This window comes from Hemicordylus capensis, chromosome 6, assembly GCF_027244095.1.
Source record: "Hemicordylus capensis ecotype Gifberg chromosome 6, rHemCap1.1.pri, whole genome shotgun sequence".
Taxonomy (NCBI): Eukaryota; Metazoa; Chordata; class Lepidosauria; order Squamata; family Cordylidae; genus Hemicordylus; species Hemicordylus capensis.
This window is the reverse complement of record NC_069662.1, coordinates 34,429,791-34,448,958: the sequence shown is the minus strand read 5'-3', so window position 1 is coordinate 34,448,958 and position 19,168 is coordinate 34,429,791. Positions and strand designations below refer to the sequence as shown.

At 43.5% G+C, this 19,168-nt stretch overlaps 1 protein-coding gene across 2 annotated transcripts in view; it reads right to left on the bottom strand.

Annotated features, from left to right (window-relative positions):
• LOC128330097 (long-chain fatty acid transport protein 2-like) overlaps positions 1–7,312 on the bottom strand; it is a 36,652-nt gene extending 29,340 nt beyond the window's left edge. The window contains exon 1 of one of the 2 annotated variants that reach the window (XM_053262407.1): positions 6,641–7,312. In XM_053262407.1, the coding sequence (XP_053118382.1) occupies positions 6,641–7,118 (478 nt within the window). In that variant the 5' untranslated portion in view covers positions 7,119–7,312. Of the gene's footprint in view, positions 1–158; positions 178–6,640 lie in introns of those variants that run through there. The other variant, XM_053262408.1, reaches the window with a different exon arrangement.
• Between the last annotated feature and the right edge of the window lie 11,856 nt (positions 7,313–19,168).

Genomic DNA, 19,168 nt, shown 5'->3' with positions numbered 1-19,168 from the left:
TGCCATTTTGTCACCCACTCACCCAGTTTGCAGAGTAAGCTCCTTTTGGAGCTCCTCACAATCTGTTTTGGATTTCACTACCCTAAATAGTTAAAAAGCACCAGTACAGATCCACTTCTTACTTCCCTCCGTTGTGAAAACTCTCTTTTTATACCTACCCTCTGTTTCCTGTCTTTCAACCAGTTAGCAATCCAAACATGTACTTGTCCCCTTATCCCATGACTGCTAAGTTTTCTCAAGAGTCTTTGATGAAGAACTTTGTCGAAAGGTTTTTGGAAGTCCAGGTATACTCATTGTCTAATGGTCCAACCGTCTCCCTGGCAGGTTTCCTGCTTCTGATGTATTTAAAGAAGTTTTTGTTATTCCCCTTGATGCTTTTAGCTAAATGTTCTTCAAACTCTCTTTTCACCTCCCTTATTATCACCTTGCATTTCTTTTGCCAGAGTTTGTGTTCCTTTCTGTTCTCCTCATTTGGGCAGGCCTTCCAATTTTGGAAAGAAGTCTTCTTCCCCTTTATGGCTTTCTTGACTTCTGTTAGCCATGCTGGAATCCTTCTGGACTTAGTGGTACCTTTCCTCCTTTTGCGTATACACTCTAATTGGGCTTCTAGTATTGTGGTTTTGAGTAAACTCCATGCATTCTGGAGCGAAGTGACTCTCCTGATTTTCTCTTTCAGCTTTCTTTTCACCTTACTCCCCATTTTGGAGGAGTTTCTTCTTCTGAAATTCAAAGTATCTGTGTTAGACTTCCTTGCTGATTCTCTCCCCGCACGTAGGCTGAATTTGATCACACTATGGTCATTGTTCCCTAAGGGGTCCAGGACACTGACATCACACACCAGGTCCTGTGTACCATTCAGGATTAAGTCCAAGGTCATCTTCTCTCTGGTTGGTTCCATGACCAACTGTTCTACGGCACAGTCATTCAGCATATCTAGAAATTTGTCCTCTTTGTCTTTACCTGACTGTGAATTTACCTAGTCTATGTGTGGGTAATTGAAGTCACTCATTATTACTGCCCTGCCTCTCCTTGACGCCGCCCTGATTTCCTTCTTCAACTCACTGTCAGCGTTCAAGCAGCAATACTTGTAAAGGGGAATCCGAAGAATAAAGGGGTGGGAGAATCCACAGAAGGGTGGCAGGAGGGCAAGAAAAGTAGTTTAACGTGCTTACTGGCTCAGCTGGCCTGGTGTGGCTGCCAGCACCACCGATCACCACCCTGTCCCCCAGTGTAGCCCAAGTGCCAGCTATCTCTCTTTAAGCGGGCTGCCTGTGCTTCAGCAACACAGTTCCAGCCTCCATGCATCCAGGTAGGTGTCCTGCTTAAAAATGGATCCCTGGTGCTTGGGCTGCATAGGGGGGCAGCAAACAGCGGTGCCGGCAGCCACTCTGGCTACTAAGCACCTTAAATTACCTTTCTCACTGGCCCCTCACCGTCCTTCGAAGTCTAACCAGGCCACTCAAACTGGGCTTGGTTCGGTTCAATCGCGGACCAAACCAACCCTGGTTCGGTTCAAAATCGATCCACCAAGCCAGCCCAGTTAGATGCGAACTGTGTCAATATCAAATGGTTTATGCATACCCCTAGTGGGGAAGCAGTGAGAAAGCGACATGCTGGAGAAGTGGGGAAGCAACATGCTGACCACACAAATGGTCTCCACGCATGTGCAGAGGCCATTTGCATGCCAACACTGCCGCTGAGAGGGTGGCAGGAGCACTGGGCAGGCCTGCCAGTAAGTGCCTTTTCTTTCTGTTTTCAAGGGACCTCTCTCTCACTGCCGCTGCCCCCACCCACCGCCTTTTATTACCTTTGGAAGCAAAGGGGAATCCTCACCAGATTCCTCTTTCCTGGCACTCAAACTAGCGAGTCTAAGAAGGCAGTACGGAGAAGATTTGAAGATATTGAACTGCAATCTGAAAAGGCTTTTTTGCCTAACTATTATTCACCGTTAAAAATGAGAGAAGGGTTTGCCCCAGCTTGTTATTTTTATTCTATATCTGTTAATAAATATACGTGGACCTTTTTGAGAGCTCGCTTTAATGCTATTCCTTCAGCTCTTTACAAGATAGAAAATGTCCCTGCGGTGACATAGAAACTAGAGTGCATATTTTGCTCCACTGCAAGCTCTATCATGAGGTTAGACAACGATTGATCTCTCCGTTGATACACTGATTGGGTGGGTCATCTGATGAGGCTCTTGTAAATTTTCTTTTGTTGGATCTGGATGATGTAGTATCTTATGTTACAGCTAAATTCTGTTATATCATTATCAGTTGTAGAAGATCTATGCGTTTTTAAATTGTATGTTTTATTGTTTATTAGATTTTATGCTGTACGTCTTGGTCCATGACCATAAATTTAATAAAGTAAAGTAAGAACTAGCGAGTCAGTTCAGACAGACGGACTGGACCCGCTGGCCGGTTCAAACGAACCTGTCCACGAACTGTGATCCGGTCTGAATTTGGACCGAACCATGCAGGCTGTCTGCGCACACCCCTAGTCCCGTAGGCTGGGCTGTGAAGAGAGAATATCTTTTCAGCTGTATACAAGTGCAGGCAATTAGAGCTGTCAGGCTGCTGTGGAACAACTGTCACTCTATCTTGATCAGATGCTAATCATATCCAAGACTGCAAGTGAATCAGGCTGGGATAAAATGGCTTAAAGTAACAAAGCATAGAGAGGTAAAGCAGAAGAGAGGGTGGCTCCCTTCACCACATGCTCATTTGCATTTAGACCCCTCCCAACCCTGCTTTATACTAAACGGTCTTTATTATGTAGCAAAATATCTTACTTTACTGGGTATTGTAGATAGATAGATACTTTATTTACGGCCAATGGCCGAAACAGTGGTTATTGTAGATAACTGATCAGATTAAAAATATATATAAATATTATATGTGAATGCATTAGACACATGGATAAAATACACCTCAGGTGTTTCCATATGTAGAAATACTCCATTTTAAAATGGAATGTCTTGCCATTTTTCTACTCAGAATCCAGGTGATGTTCTTGGCTGTTGCACAATTTCACAGCTCCATCTGCTGGCTATTTGCTGCCAACCCACAATGAAAATCTGGATCCCAAATAAACAGGAACTAAAAACTTATGTTTTAAAAGAAAGGGTTTCTCCAGCTGAAAACAGCCCTGGAGTTTTCTCAGATGGGTGGTTTTACTGTGGCAGGAAGTGCCTAAAGTTAAGCCATTCTGAGCACTGTACCAACATGCTACCTTTTAAAAGTAAAGTAAAAGGTTTACTTGTGCCCTTGACTGGATGTCAACTCCTGGCAACCACAAAGCCATGTGGTTTGCTTTGGTAGACTACAGGAGGGGTTTACCATTGCTTCCTCCCATGCAGTATGAGTTGATGCCTTTCAGCGCCTTCCTATATCACTGCTGCCTGATATACCAGTGGGGATTCGAACCAGCAACATCTTGCTCACTAGGCAATTCACTTCCCCGCTGTGCCATTAGGTGGCGGCTACCTTTTTAGGATGCATATAATGCACAGTAACTGCAAGTCATCAGGAACAAAGCTCAATAGTGCCAATGGCTATATGAATGGCACCTTCTGTCACTGTTCTGGTGTTGCTGTATTGGTTCCTTCGTATGAACTTGCCACCAGCCTAAGTGTCATGAAGCTGTGTTCAATCACCTTTCGGAAGAGCACCGGATTGCACCATCACTTCTCATCTAGCTTTAGAGGCAGTAAGTCACTGCCTCTGCTACCTAATATTCTGCTGTGGTCTTGTTAAACTAGTTTTGCAGATTTCAGTGGTGCTTCGCATGTTGTAGATCAAAGATCCTGAAACTAGATCCCAGAAGTGTGGCCAGCTTTGCTGCAATAATTATCTACACATTTTGGTGTGATCGTTGTTGTTGTTGCAGGCACCTATTGCATAGCAGCTCTGTCAATCAACACAGCTTCCCCCATCCTATCAGTTCCTGTGTCTAGACCAGTTCTGGGTCTGTTTTCAAAGGGTTTTTGTTCTGTTCTGGGGCTTGGATCTTTTTATTTTTGTTTTGGGTTTTTTGCATTTTTAACTTCATGATGGGAAGTGCTTATCCAAATATCCTCACAAGCATTCATGTAGCCCTTTAAAAAGAAAAAGTCAAACTGCCAAGTCCAGAAGCTACTTACATTCTGTTATAGTGAATTTCACTGCTATGGGATCAGAGGGGCAGGTGCAATTAGGAAAACAAAATGAACAAGCTTTCTGTTTCTGTCCCATAGTAAGGCTATCTCAGCCCACTATTATGCTGTTATCAAGTTACTAATGTTGGATCAGGGCTAGCAGCCTGGTAGAAGAGAAGAGAAAGGCACTTCCTTTGTTCCCGATACTAATCATTAGTACAGTCAGAGTGTTTGGTTTGGGTCTGATGTTGTGGATTAATATCCAACCTGAATCCAGATTGCTGGGAAAGCTGGGAAACAAAAGCCCAAAGGAGACTGAAGATGGAGACGTGGACTAGAGCAGAAATTGGGGGAGTTGTGGGGTTGCCTGTAGGCCACCTAATGGTGTAGCGGGGAAGTAACTTGCCTAGCAAGCAAGAGGTTGCCAGTTTGAATCCCCACTGGTATGTTTCCCGGAATATGAGAAACACCTATATTGCTGCTGCCCAATATAGGTGTTTCCCAGACTATGGGAAACACCTATATAAGGCAGCAGCGATATAGGAAGATGCTGAAAGGCAACATCTCATACTGCGCAAGAGATGGCAACGGTAAACCCCTCCTGTATTCTACCAAAGACAACCACAGGGCTCTGTGGTCGCCAGCAGTCAATACCAACTCGACGGCACGACTTTTGTGGGGTTGCCGAGCAGATTATTATTTTTTAACTTCTCAAATGGGGTACATTCGACCCTGTTTTCCAACAAGGGTTAATGAGAGCTAGTGATTGAGAGGTCATCCAGGAAGGGGAAGTCATAAGAGTCTTGCAAGATGGCCTGGATCCTCCACCTGATGGGAAGGGCTGATGGTAGAGTATAAGGTCATTCATCCTTCCTGCTCTCACAACCAGGGGTGTGTATGTGTAACAACAGTTCTGCATAAGTTACATTGCTTTCTCCAAGAAACTGGAAATTGGGAAGGAAGCCTCCTCTCCCTCTTAATGACTCTTGTCCCTTTTCTACCCCCAGTTAACCAAGCATTTCTCTCTCCATCTCCCCCGCTTCTCTCTTCTGTCAACCCCCAACATCTAGCATTGCCAGGGAAGGAGCAGGGTCTCCTGTCAGGCAGAGAGCCAAGCTTTCACACCAGTTCCCATTTCTTCAAAACAAAAACTGAAAAATGACTGAGAAGAAGTGGCAGAAGGTCTATATGCAGCCTTAATCCTGACAGGTGTGTTTTTTTGTTTTTGTTTTACTTTGGGGGAAAGGAGCAATTAACCAGCGAGATTTAGCTGCTCTCAATACTCTCTTTCTGATTCACGGAAGACTGCAGTGACTTGTTCACTAGCTGAACCATGAGTCAGCAGTGTAATGCAGCTGCAAAAAAGGCAAATGTGATTTGAAGCTGCATTAAGAGGACATCATTTGCAAGTCATGAGAAGTAACCGCTCCATCTTATTTTGCACAAGTCAGACCTCATCTGGAGCACTGTGTTCAGTACTGTGAGCCACATTTTAAGAAGGGTGTGAACAAATTGGCACAGAGGCTGCTACAAAGATGGAAACAAGCCAGTAAGCCCTGTGCCAATGTTGAGAGGAGCATCTGGGTACTTGCAGTTACCAGCCCCAGCATTGGAAGTTCTCAGGCAGCGGGAACTGGCAGACTCTCACACTATCCCAATGTCATGACAGCACACCTACCACAGGGACGTTGCGGGCAGAGGGCATGAAGGTGAGGGACAGCCTGAGTCACCTGTATAGGCTGCAGGTACTGTATCTGCTGAAGCTAACCGACCCAGAGTGGTTAGGAGAGGAAGGGCCTGTAATTACATGAATTCCCACATTTAGGTGAATTACACCTCTGTGCACTCAGGAAATGGGAAGCCAAGGATAACAAAGGTGTGCCCAGTCATGAACTAACAAGTCAGTCAAAAGGGAAAGACCATAGTGGGGTGACACCACGAACCAGGATACCATCTGCTGAAAAAGACATTGCATTGGTTTGTTAGCTGGTGGTGCATTGTTTTTCTTATGCAATGCAATGCTTCCTCCTGCCTTTCCTTGATGGCCCAAAGGCATGGCAGGACCTGTCATTCCTTTGATATTCCTCCTCCTCTTGGGGAGGGGGGGTAACCCCGACAAAATTCCTACAGCTGAAGGAACTGGATATGTTTCAAAATATCCATTTTGATTGAATATTAGGAACAACTTCTTGCTCCTAATAGTAACAGCAGTTTGACAATGAAGCCAATTACCTCCATTGGGGGCAGGGCGGTCCCCTCATTGGAAGTCCTCAAGCAGAGGCTGGACGGCCATCTGTTGAGGATGCTCTAACTCTGGATTTCCTGCATTGAGCAGGAGGTTGGGCTAGATACCTACAAAGCCCCCTCCCACTCTTTGATGCTCTGAAAAAACAGAGAGGGTCAGGACCACAGGACTCCTTGCTCCGGCTGACCGAACAGGATAAAGCCTACAGAATAAGCATGTCTCTGTTTCTGCATTAGATTTAGCAGCAAGATGCTCCTCACCTGGAGTTGTCAGAAGCACTTTGACCTCACAGGAGCTGAGCACATGCAAAAGAGACTTCGAGCGGATGTTATAGTTGACACAAGCCATGGCACAACCAATCTTCTCTAGCCCCATCCAGATCCAGAGATAGGCAGGAATGTTCTTCAAGAAAACCGCCACTGTTTGCCCCTCTTTCAGCCCTAGGTGGCTCTGGAACACTCTGGCCGCCTGGCTGCTGAGCCTGTCAATGTCCCGGTAGGAATAGACCTCATCTTCAAAGAGCACCAGGGGCTTCTCTGGGTGTTTCTGGACTTTTTCCAAGAAGACATCCAGGAAAATAAAGGGTGGCCTGCGTTCAAGACACTTCTTGCTTCTGTATCCCAAACGCACACTGAAGAAAAAAAAGGTCAGGTCCTGCCACGCATAGGGGAAGAAGAGATTTCCCAGGAGGGGCAGAAGGATCAGCAGTCCCAGCAAAATTGTGTACAGGTCCGGCATGGCTGGGATCTGGCTTCAGACCCACTGCCCTGGGATCAGGCACACCACTTGTTTCAGGCTCCGTTGAAGCACCGCTGTGTAGTGTGGGAGGCAAAAATCAAAGAACAAGAATAAATGGGATGGAATGCTCTCTCCCTCCTCCCATTCGTCCTGCAGACGGATTTGAGGCAGCTCTTGGCTCCGTGTGAGTAAACTTTAACTGGCATGAGATAGTTGCCAGGCTCTCTTCTTTCACTGCCTCCCACATCTGTGACATTGGCTCTGTTGCCTGCAGGAGGAGGCAGTTTGCACACGGCACAGCCAACTCATGAGCCGAGGCATTCCATGCGGAGTCGCAAAGTTCACAACTCAAAGTATTGCTGGCTTGAAAAACTTGAAAATGAATGATCAGGAAAGCCACTGACCCTAGGGGAAAGGCCGTTTGGGGAGTTCCAAAAATTAGTTTTGCTTGAGAGAAGAGACTATAAAGGAGCAAAGGAAATGCTTGAAATGCCCTCCTGTGAAAAGGTTTCAGCACTGATGCTGTGAATGAGTTAGGGTTCTGCCTAGATAATCAACTGATGTCGTGTCAGAAGAGCAAAGGGCAATTGGGAAAATAGAATCATATCCCTTCTCCTATTTGCTTCGGGGTTGCTTTTCTCAGTTATAAAATGGCAACAGTAATACTTTTCAGGGTTTCATTGGGACAAGAGCTGGTCTTGTGGTAGCAAGCATGAATTGTCCCCTTTGCTAAACAGGATCTGCCCTGGTTTGCATATGAATGGGAGACTACATGTGTGAGCACTGTAAGATTCCCCTTAGGGGATGGGGCCGCTCTGGGAAGAGCATCTGCATGCAGAAGTTTCCAAGGTCGCTCCCTGGCAGCTCCAAGATAGGGCTGAGAGAGATTCCTGCCTGCAGCCTTGGAGAAGCCGATGCCAGTCTGTGTAGACAATACTGAGCAACCAATAATCTGACTCAGAATATGTCAGCTTTCTATGTTCCTATCTTCCTATGTCTCTAGATGCTAAAACTCTGAAGAGGGAGTGGAGTTTAATGCAGTTTTGTCTCTCATGCATAGGCGATGCATAGCTGGTCATTTTCACCCACTGTAACTGCTGAGGTGTACAGTATTTTGAACTCTAGCTAACAGATTGTAGGGTGGTGCTTTTCTAGTATATCTTTAACCAAAAGAATAAACACACTGCTTGGAAGCAGCATAGGAAGTAAACAAGCAAGAGTGAGCAGATCTAGAAGGAGGAGTAGAGCCTAATGCAAGCTTGGGCAGTAATCGTGGATGTGGAAATTGGCTGTTAACACTCTGTCTTTTCATCTGTGAAACGTTGGTGGGTCAGGGTCAGATTATATCTCCCTATTGTAGGTGAGGCTTGTTTAATACAGTAAACATGGGGCTGTGGTCCTCAATGTCACCCTATAGGACCCCCAAGAAAGGCCTTTAGCTCCTCATACATATATTACATGATTTTTTTTTCTCTGGCAGGAGTCATCAGTGTAGTACTTTGGTCTGGAGCATGCGGAAAGCCTTTTGCCATGCTGACCCCTCAAATGGCCACCATGCAGGTGCATCAGCCGGCTAAGCAGCAGGGGGAGGGGGAGCAGCTCAATGTCCTCTCAGGCTGCCAGGAAGTTATTCGCACAGGGCTTCATGCTGCAGGGTACATGTTGAGCGAAGCCACTTCGAATCACACTCGCGGCATTGAGGGAAGCAGCCCCCCCCTCTGCTCTCCGGTTTTGTTTTGATGCAAGTTCACATGGCATGCCTCCGTGTTTTCCTTCTAGCCAATGGGGCGGGGGAGAGAGAGAGAGATGGAGAGATTACTAAAGAGCTATATCTGCATTTCTAAAGAGAGTATTCCTCTTATCATGCTAAAGATTCTACGTCAGTGACTCTCCCTATTTGCTCTGGCGTTTTCAGAAAATGTAGCTTAAAGCCAGTATTTTCAAAAAATGTAGCTTAAAGCCAGTATTTTAAAAACCCAGAAATACACAGATATTATTTATTTAATGGATTTTTATACCGCCCCAAACCAGTCTCAGGTCCAGATAAGCTAGAGTTTTCAAGACAAAGCCCAATTTGTGTGTGAAGTGCTTCCAAGGATTTCGAAGGGACTTCGGGGTAAGTTGGGCTGTTGTGTGAATGCACACACTCTCTTCTGAAGGAGAATCAGGGTAGAAGCCCTGCCTGTAAAGCCACCAGTTTTAAGGTAAAAGGTATACTCCACTTCCACTCCATGCCCCCTGCCCCAGCCTTCAATGGTTCAGTGGGCTTTACTCCCTAGTAATTGTGTATTATCTGAAGCTTTACCCACTATACTAGTGTTCTCTGCTAACTGGGTTCAAGGATTGCCACATGTCCAGGATTGGCCTGGATAGACCAAGCATCAGATGTGTCCTTTCCAAGATGCAAGAAAAGTCTAAGCCTGAATATAAGGTTTTGAGGAATTTGAGCAGGAAGATTGCTTTAACAAATTCTACCAGTCTTTCTGGTGCTTCTCTCCAGACATGTACCAAGAGAGTGTCAATATCTTAAAGCCCCATATTTTTACTCTTTTGCTGGCACCAGTGCGATTGACTGGCTAGGTTGGATGGCTCTCTCTATCTGGCTCAATAAACACCTTCCTCACCTTTCCAGCTCATCTCTAGAGTTAGTGAGGGCCTCTAGGTTTAGTTGTGAAGTATACAGAACAGTTGTAGGGATACGTAGGGGCACTTCAACGGCATAGTTTTTGATGATGTCATCCACCCGATTCAAGATGGCGGACGAGTAAATGTTTGAATAAATGTTGGTTAGCGCAAGTGGACTAACCAATCTGAACAAAATTTGCTACAGCTGTGGGAGGTGTAAGGGACACCTCAGTGGTGTAGTTTGTAATGATGTTATCTACCCCAATTCAAAATGGCTGACATATTAATGTTTAAGACGCAAGTGGGCTAACTTGTGGATCATGGACCAAATTTGGTACAGTTGTAGGGACACATAGGGACACCTCAATGGCATAGTTTGTGATTATGTCATCCACCCTAATTCAAGATGGCAGACGTGTGAACGTTTAAGGCTGACGTGGACTAACTTGTGAGGATGGTAATTATCAATTAAGATTATAGTGAAAGGAAAGCAGGCAGACTCATTCTTACCAGAAAAAGTTGTTCTTTACTGGCATTGTGTTTGATTGGGTCTGTTGAAATGAAACGCTCCTCCTGTGCAAAGAATGCAACAGGGAGGAATGCTCAAAACAGCTGACAAGCTCCACTGTCAAGCACTCTTTCCAGTCTGAGTCAAAATGTAGAGTTCTAAAATTCGCACATACAACCTTTGACGGTTGTGTCCAAGAATTCTGTCTGACTAATGTGGCAACCCTAGTGTGGACAAAGCCCCTAGGTCACAGTCCAGACCATTTTTTTCAAACCCCATGGATTTCTATGGAAGAACGAAGCACATGCCTTTATTCAGTTGATGTATGCCTCCCCCCGCCCCCCAAAAGAAGGAATGATATGGCAAAACTCAAATTAACTAAAATTTTGTTAAGAACAGAACAAACAGCAGCTTTGCTGTCCCTTCATATGGGATGGGCATCTCTGACCCACTTCCCCCACCCTTCGTGCAAAGAATATATACCTTGAGGAAGACAAGAAAATTTAGGTCTGTGAAGATCCTGAATCTTAAATTCAGATAAACCAAAAGGGGACAGACAGAGAGATCAAATGGCCATAAGAAAGGTAGCACACACCAGGTAAGAGACTCAGAATAGAGGTGCTTATACGCCAATGCCTGAAGCCTTTGAGCCAAGATGGGCAAGCTGGAGTGCTCAGTTGCGAATGAAAATATAGATATAGTGGGCGTAATGGAAACATAGTGGAACAGTGAGAACCAGTTGGACACTGTAGTTCCTAGATATAAAGTTTATAGAAAGGACAGGGAGGGGCGAACTGGGGTGGCGTAGCACTATATGTTAAAGAAGGATAGAATCTAACAAGCTGGAAAACCTAGGAGGACCGGAGTCCTCCACAGAAACTCTGCAGGTGACAATACAAGGCCTGAAAAGAAATGTATGTGCTTCTAGGAATGTGCTATCGCCCTCCTGATCAAAACAGGGACAGTGACTGGGAGTAGCAAAATAAGATCAGGGAGGTGTCAAAGAGAGAGCACTGTAACAATTGGTGACTTCAATTACCCACACATAGGTAAAGGTAAAGTGTGCCAGTGAGTCGGTGTCAGCTCTTGGTGACCACAGAGCCCTGTGGTTGTCTTTGTTAGAATACAGGAGGGTTTTACCATTGCCATCTCCCACACAGTATGTGTAAATTCACGTTCAAATAACGTCAAAGAGGCCACATTTCCAGATACGCTGAATGATTGTGCCCCAGAAAACTGGGTCATGGAACCAATCAGAGAAGAGGTGACCTTGCACTTAATCCTGAGTGGTGCTTACGACCTGGTGCAAGATGTCAGAATCGTGGAACCTTTAGGGAAGTGTGGCCATAGTGTCATCAAATTCAGCATATATACGAGGAGAGAATCGCCAAGGAAGACTAATACAGATACTTTGGACTTCAGAAGAGGAAACTTCTCTAAAATGAGGAGTTTGGTGAAAAGAAAACTGAAAGGGAAAATTGGTTCACTTGGTTGAGTCATTTGGTTCCAGAAAATTGAGTCACTTGGTTCCAGAATACGTGGAGTTTATTTAAAACCACAATAATAGAAGCCCAGTTAGAATGTATACCCAAAGGGAGGTAAGGTACCACCAAGTCCAGGAGGATGCCAGCATGGTTAACAACAAAAAAATCAAGGAAGCTATAAAGGGGAAGAAGAATTCCTTCAGAAACTGGAAGGCCTGCCCAAATGAAGAGAACACAAAGGAACACAAACTCTGGCAAAAGAAATGCAAGAAGGCAATAAGGCAGGCAGAAAGAGAGTTTGAGGAACATGTAGCTAAAGGCATAAAGAGGAATAACAAAAACTTCTTTAAATGCATCAGAAGCAGAAACCTGCCAGGGAGGCGGTTGGTCCATTAGATGATGAGGGAGTGAAAGGGATTATTAAGGAGGATATGGAGGTTGCAGATAAGCTAAATGAGTTCTTTGCATCTGTCTTCATGGCAGAGGATACTGAGCGTACACCTGTGTCTGGACTGAGCTTCTCAGGGACAAAGGCTAAAGAACTGAGTCAGACAGAGGTGATAAAAGGTGGCATTCTTAACTCTGGAAAAATTAAAAATTAACAAATTGCTTGGGCCAGATGGCATCCACCTGAGAGTCCTTAAAGAACTCAAACATGAAATTGCCGATCCCTTTGCAGAAATATGTAACTTATCCCTACAATCAGGCTCTGTACTAGAGGACTGGAAAATAGCCAATGTAACACCAATTTTCAAAAAGGGATCTGGAGGGACCTGGGAGAGTTGATAGAGAGAGAAATTTCTCCATCTCGCATAACACTAGAACCAGGAGTCATCCCATGAAATTGACTGCCAAGAAATTTAGGACCAACAAAAGGAAGTACTTTTTCACACAACACATAATTAACCTATGGAATTCTCTGTCACAAGATGTGGTGACAGCCTCCAGCTTGGATGGTTTTAACAAGGACTTAGATAAATTCATGGAGGACAAGTCTGTCAATGGATACTTGTTTGAGGGCTATAGGCCACCTCCAGCCTCCGAGGCAAAATGCCTCTAAATACCAGTTGCAGGGGAGCAACAGCAGAAGAGAGGCCATGCCCCCACCTCTTGCCTGTGGGCTTCTCAGAGGCATCTGGTGGGCCACTGTGTAAAATGGGATGCTGGACTAGATAGGCTGTGGGCCTGATCCAGCAGGGCTGTTCTTATCTGTATCAAGACCAAAAGCAGAACTAGTTCTGTGGTTGTTTTTCCTGAGGGCTTCTTTTTATCATGAAAAACAGTTATGGGTTACTTCAAATTGAACGAAGGAAAAGGATGAGGTGCCTTTTCTACCTAAGAGATAAAAGATACTTGTTAATCTAATTCTAGAGTAGCTGCCATATCAGTCTGTTACAACAAACACTCACAAAACCTGGTGCTGAGGCACCATAAAGACGATGATATTTATTATAGCATATGCTTTTGGAAATAGAGCCAGCTTCATCAAATACATGGTTAGTTTCAACTGGCAGGCATGGGAGTGTTTGTATAGTTAAGGCACAGCGAACAATATTCTACCATTATAAAAGTTAAATCAAGACAGTGTGCCCCCAAATTATGAAATTTTACATAGCGTGTCTCTAGTAAATAAGATGACCACACTTCAAAAAGATCAGGCAGAAATTTAGACAACACTTTTAAAATTACCCTTTGCAGCTTTCACCTGGTTGTGACCAGATTTGCACAACCATCACCTAATTTTCTTTCTTTCTCTTCCTTCCTTTCTTCCTTTCTTTTTGTGGTTTCTGAAATTCAAGAAAATTACATTAATCTGGCCCATCCTGTTTTTGAGGAAATCCGCTGTATATTTTAAAAACTAAAATATCTCAGTGTAAGGCAATACTTTTTAACAGTGGGTGAGTTAGTGCAGTGTATTGTAGGGGACATTGGGGCAACTACAGCTCCCGAAAATAGCTGGTAGCGACTCTCAATCAAACATGTTGATAAATTCTAGTTCTGTAGTTTCACGTTGGAGTTTCCCTTTGAAAGATAATCTCTCCTTTGCAGAATGAATGATGACTTTCAGGTCAGCAGCAGAACCTGGGGGGCCAGAAAGAGGCCTATTCCCCCCCCCCACGACCCCCACAACCACAGGTTAATCTTGAGAAAGAGAAAAGCTAAGAAAACACACCCTGACCAAGAAATACACAACTGGACAGCAAATAGTAGGCAGAGAGTTTGTACACCTTCTGGTAATCTCCTGCATCCAAGCTAGCTGCAGGTGAATTCTTGACCTCATAGGTGAATTCCTGCTTCTGAACTCAGCTCTGAGGTCAAGAGAAGGACTCAGATGTCACCCAATCCTTAAAGTTTTTGCAGCATGCCATGTAGCAGACAATTGGTCTTTTCTTTTACCCAGAAGAACGCTGAAACCACATGGTATTAGATAGTCCAAAAACCCTGCCAGTTTAAGACGAGACTTAAGACTCTCTCTCATTTTGGCTGATGCTTCACAAAGTGGGGAAATTGGAACCAAAGGCTGATGCCTTAACAGATGTGCCACGTGATCAGTACTGATGTTGCACAATGTCATAAATTGTGCTCACTTACAAATTCCCTCCATGCATCCCATTTTTCCTTGGCCTTTGAGGTCCAACTCAAGATGGGGAGGAAGAAGTGCCTGGCACCAGCAAAGATGCCCTATGATGCCCATGTGGAGGCATCAAAGGCAAGTTGTGAGTGAGCAGAATTTGTGACATTGTACAACAGCAATGGTGGTCACATGGCACGTCTGTAAAGGCATCGAACTTAGGTTCCAATTTCTCTGCTTTGTAGAGCTTGAACCAACATGAGAGATAGCTTTAACTCTGGTCTTAAACTGACAGATTTTTTGACTATCCAGTTTCCGTGGTTTGTGAAAAGGAAATTTATCTTTACAGAGTGGGCAATCCAGTACCCTTCCCAATGTTACATTTAGTGTTGGTTCTAATGAACACTTTATAGTATAATGCAGTGGTTTGCATTATATTTGATAAATTTTTTAAACAGTTGTAGGATATTCAGAATTACAATGGTGTTGTAGAACCAGTGTGGTGTAGTGACTAATACTGGGAATGCCTGAGTTCAAATGTCTGTTCAGCTCTGAAACTCACTGGGTGACTCTGGGCCAGTCACGTCTCTCTCAGCCTAACTTCTCTCTAGAGGTGAGGGCGGCGAGAGGTATCCTTTAAAAAGTCACTGTCTGTGATACTGCCAGCACCTGCAAGCAGAGGTGCCCTGTCCGGTATCCTGCACAGCAGCTGCTGCAGCTGCTTCTACACATCAGGGCCCACCACCTCCAGAGACTCTCTGCCACCACGGGCTTTAAATTAAAGGTACTTTTGTTCACCCCTTGCCTTATGTTAGGGAACCCCCCTTTACTGAATTTCCCTTCACAAATATACCCCCAAACCAGTCTGCAAACTAGTTTGCCCCAATTCAATGGCCAAGCCAGATCGGACCCAGTTCATCCAAGCCTGGAGCCGGAGCGGGCTGGGTTGGTTAAATCCAGTCCAGATTGAAAATGAACTGGACAAACTAGTTCTGTGCACATCCCTAGTTGGTTGTATCTTATTATGTTTAAGTTATGTTTAAAGGATTTTTCTTTTCTTTTCCAGTTATACTCACATACATTATTACTATCCTCGATCATGTTTATGCACTCTTGTAATCTCATTGCAAGAAAGAAAGAAAGAAAAATATAAAGATAGATGGTTACCAACACCATGTCATGATGAGAGGATGGGTCATCACAGGGTTGCAAAATGTAGAAACTAAAATGCTTCACATTTTAGAAGTGCTATAGCAAGATTTAGAAATGATCATTTCTGTTCTGATAAAATTACTAAAATGAGTATTACAAAATAAATGATTGCATCGAACAGTATTAATGTGGCCATTTCTCACTATGCACATAAACAACAAAGAGTCTTGTAGCACCTTCAAGACAGAGTTATTGAAGCATTAGCTTCCATGGACTAGAGCAGGGATTCTCTTTATATGGGCTGCCTGGAAATGTGCTCCAGAGAGCTGCCTGAAATCGTTTGGGGTGGGGGTGCCTGGGGGGGGCAACCCCCTTACTAACTGCTGGTCCAGGAAACAGCGCATGAATAATGTACCAGTCCATGACACCAAAAACGTTGAGAAACATTGGACTAGAGTCCACTTCAGATGCATGACATTGTCCTCAATTGGCAGATACAACTATATAAATACAATGCAGATATAGATATACATATACACATACCAAGGGGCATAATGAAAGAAAATGTAAACGGGCCAAAACAAAGCACACTGACCATTCACAACAGTAGTTATTAGCTATGACACAATCTTCCTAGCTTTGCTGTGTCCATTTAATGCTTCTAGTGGGAGAACGAACCATTGTCTTGATTGATTCCTAAACCAATACAGTCAAACATACTGTTAAATTCTACTTTGTGGTTTCACACTGAAGTTTGGAGTTCTTTGGAGTTCTTTTCCTGAAGAACCGAAACATTGTTAGCTTTCCAACAAGCTTAACAAATGTGTAGGAAAGCATATTTGTGTTGCTTTCTTTACAAAGGAAAAAATAATAATATTTTCAGTACATGCTACTACATGCTACTTGGGGTTTTCTTTTTCTTGTTAAGGTTTTGTTTGTGTGATCTTGGTGTCTCATACTTAACTGCACCCTGTTCCACTATCTCTCATACCAAATGTGGCTGCTTCTCTGTGGCAATTCTGCTTGTGCAAAAGTTCTCCTTTAGCATCCAAGAGGCTAGGTCAGCCCATTCCTGCTTGCAACAGCTCGCTACCTTGGGGTATGTTTGTTCCATGATACTCCCATGGCCATGGCTCTCTTCCCATCTTTGTTGAAGGTTGATTAAATAACAGAATAAAATCAGGGAAGTGGGGAAAGGTTCAAGTAGATTAAGTACATGCCTGTATCTTGCTCCAATGAGTGGCTGGATGCTGGTTGAAAGTCCATGAAAGTTACAAAACCATAAAAAACCACTGAAATGTTACATGGCCGAAGGTACAGCCTTGTGCCACCCCTGAAGTAACTGCATGTTCAGCATTGCAGATAATGTGCCAGCACATGAGGCCAGGAGGAGGGCATCACCAGAAACAGTGTTACTGTTTTTTTTAATCCTTTCCTTTCTAGGCAGTACATAGTTGTTACTCCCCACCCTTTCATTTCGTAATTATAGGCAAATGTGCCTTTTGGCCCATTTCTCCAACAAGGAAAAAAAATGTAGGTTTCCCCTAGGCTCTTTTATAAGTCCCTTTCTCTGAAATAGTACTGTGTAAGGTGCTGCTCATGTAAAGTTCAGATAAAATAGACATCTTTTTTTTGTTTGTTTAACATGTTAACTTCTTTTTAATGAACTCATGAGAGTTTGCTGTATAAAATAAGAAATATAAGAAAGAGCATTTTAGCTTATAAGGAAGAGGCTATAATTATTACAGTCAGCACTCCAGTGCTTGTGTGTAATAGATTATTATATGCATAAGGAGGATTATTAATTTATATTATTATTATTATTATTAATAATAATAATAATAATAATAATAATAATAATAATAATAATAATAATAAATTCCAAGCTCTTCCAAAAATGGCTTGGGGTGGTTTACACAGAGAAACAATAAATAAATAAGATGGATCCCTGTCCCCAAAGGGCTCACAATCTAAAAAGAAACATCAGATAGACACCAGCAACAGTCACTGGAGGCACTGTGCTGGGGGTGGATAGGGCCAGTTACTCTCCCCCTGCTAAATAGAAGGATAGAAGTACTACTGTCTTTTACTACTCTTAATACTCACTTTTGCCTAATATGCACTCAGTACAGTGGTACAGGAAAATGCTGAAAGGCATCATCTCATACTGCGCAGGAGATTACAGTGGTATACCCCTCCTGTATTCTACCAAAGACAACCACAGGGCTCTGTGGGTACCATGAGTCGATAACAACCTGACAGCACACTTTACACTTTACTGTGGTCTAGCTATGGCTGCATGCTACATTAGTAGCTGAAGAAAGAGCATGCTTGTTTCCCAGCGGGTCTTTGTCATCTCCCATTAGCCTGCCCTCCCAGCTGCACTTGGTTAACCTGCCAGAATAACCCTAACCCTAATCCCATGCTAATTTTGCAAAGAGGCACCTTTTAAGGTGGTGATTCTCTTTATTTAGCAGGGTGAGAGTAACTGGCCCTGTCTACCCCCAGCACAATACTTCCTGTGACTGTTGTCTATCTTATGTTTCTTTTAGATTGTGAGCCCTTTGGGGATAGGGATCCATCTTATTTATTTATTTATTTATTATTTCTCTGTGTAAACCGCCCTGAGCCATTTTTGGAAGGGCGGTATAGAAATTGAATTAATAATAATAATAATAATAATAATAATAATAATAATAAGCCACTGCATGGTCAATATTTGCACAATATAAGTGGGAAATCAGACATCACCAAGACCTGGCAATGGCTTAAGAATGGCAAATTGAAGAAAGAAACAGAGAGTTTAATACTGGCTGCACAAGAACAGGCACTAAGGACAAATGCAATAAGAGCAAAAGTCGAAAAATCTACCACAAACAGCAAGTGCCACCTTTGTAAAGAAGCAGATGAAACCGTGGACCATCTAATCAGCTGTTGTAAAAAGATCGCACAGACTGACTACAAACAAAGGCATGACAAAGTAGCAGGGATGATACACTGGAACATCTGCAAAAAATACAAGCTACCTGTAGCCAAAAATTGGTGGGACCATAAAATTGAAAAAGTTGAAGAAAATGATGATGTAAAAATATTATGGGACTTCCGACTACAAACAGACAAACATCTGCCACACAATACACCAGATATAACTGTAGTCGAGAAGAAAGAAAAACAAGTCAAAATAATCGACATAGCAATACCAGGGGATAGCAGAATAGAAGAAAAAGAAATAGAAAAAATCACCAAATACAATGATCTACAAATTGAAATTGAAAGGCTGTGGCATAAAAAGACCAAAATAATCCCAGTGGTAATTGGCGCCCTGGGTGCAGTTCCAAAAGACCTTGAAGAGCACCTCAACACCATAGGGGCCACAGAAATCACCCTCAGCCAATTACAAAAAGCAGCTTTACTGGGAACAGCCTATATTCTGCGACGATATCTATAACAATTGACAATAAAATTCTGGCATCCCAGGTCCTTGGGAAGGACTCGATGTCTGGATAAAACAAACCAGTCAATAGCACCTGTCTGACTGTGTAAACAAGAAATAATAATATGGCATCTGTTTGTATGACGGTTAGATTCCTAGCATCTCCAGGTTGGAGAATGTACCGCCTGCCTCTTTTGTCCACTGCCCCCATAAAATGTATTTCTCTATGTATTATACATATCTTGGAGCGGGGTGGGTGGGTGGTATTATAATTGG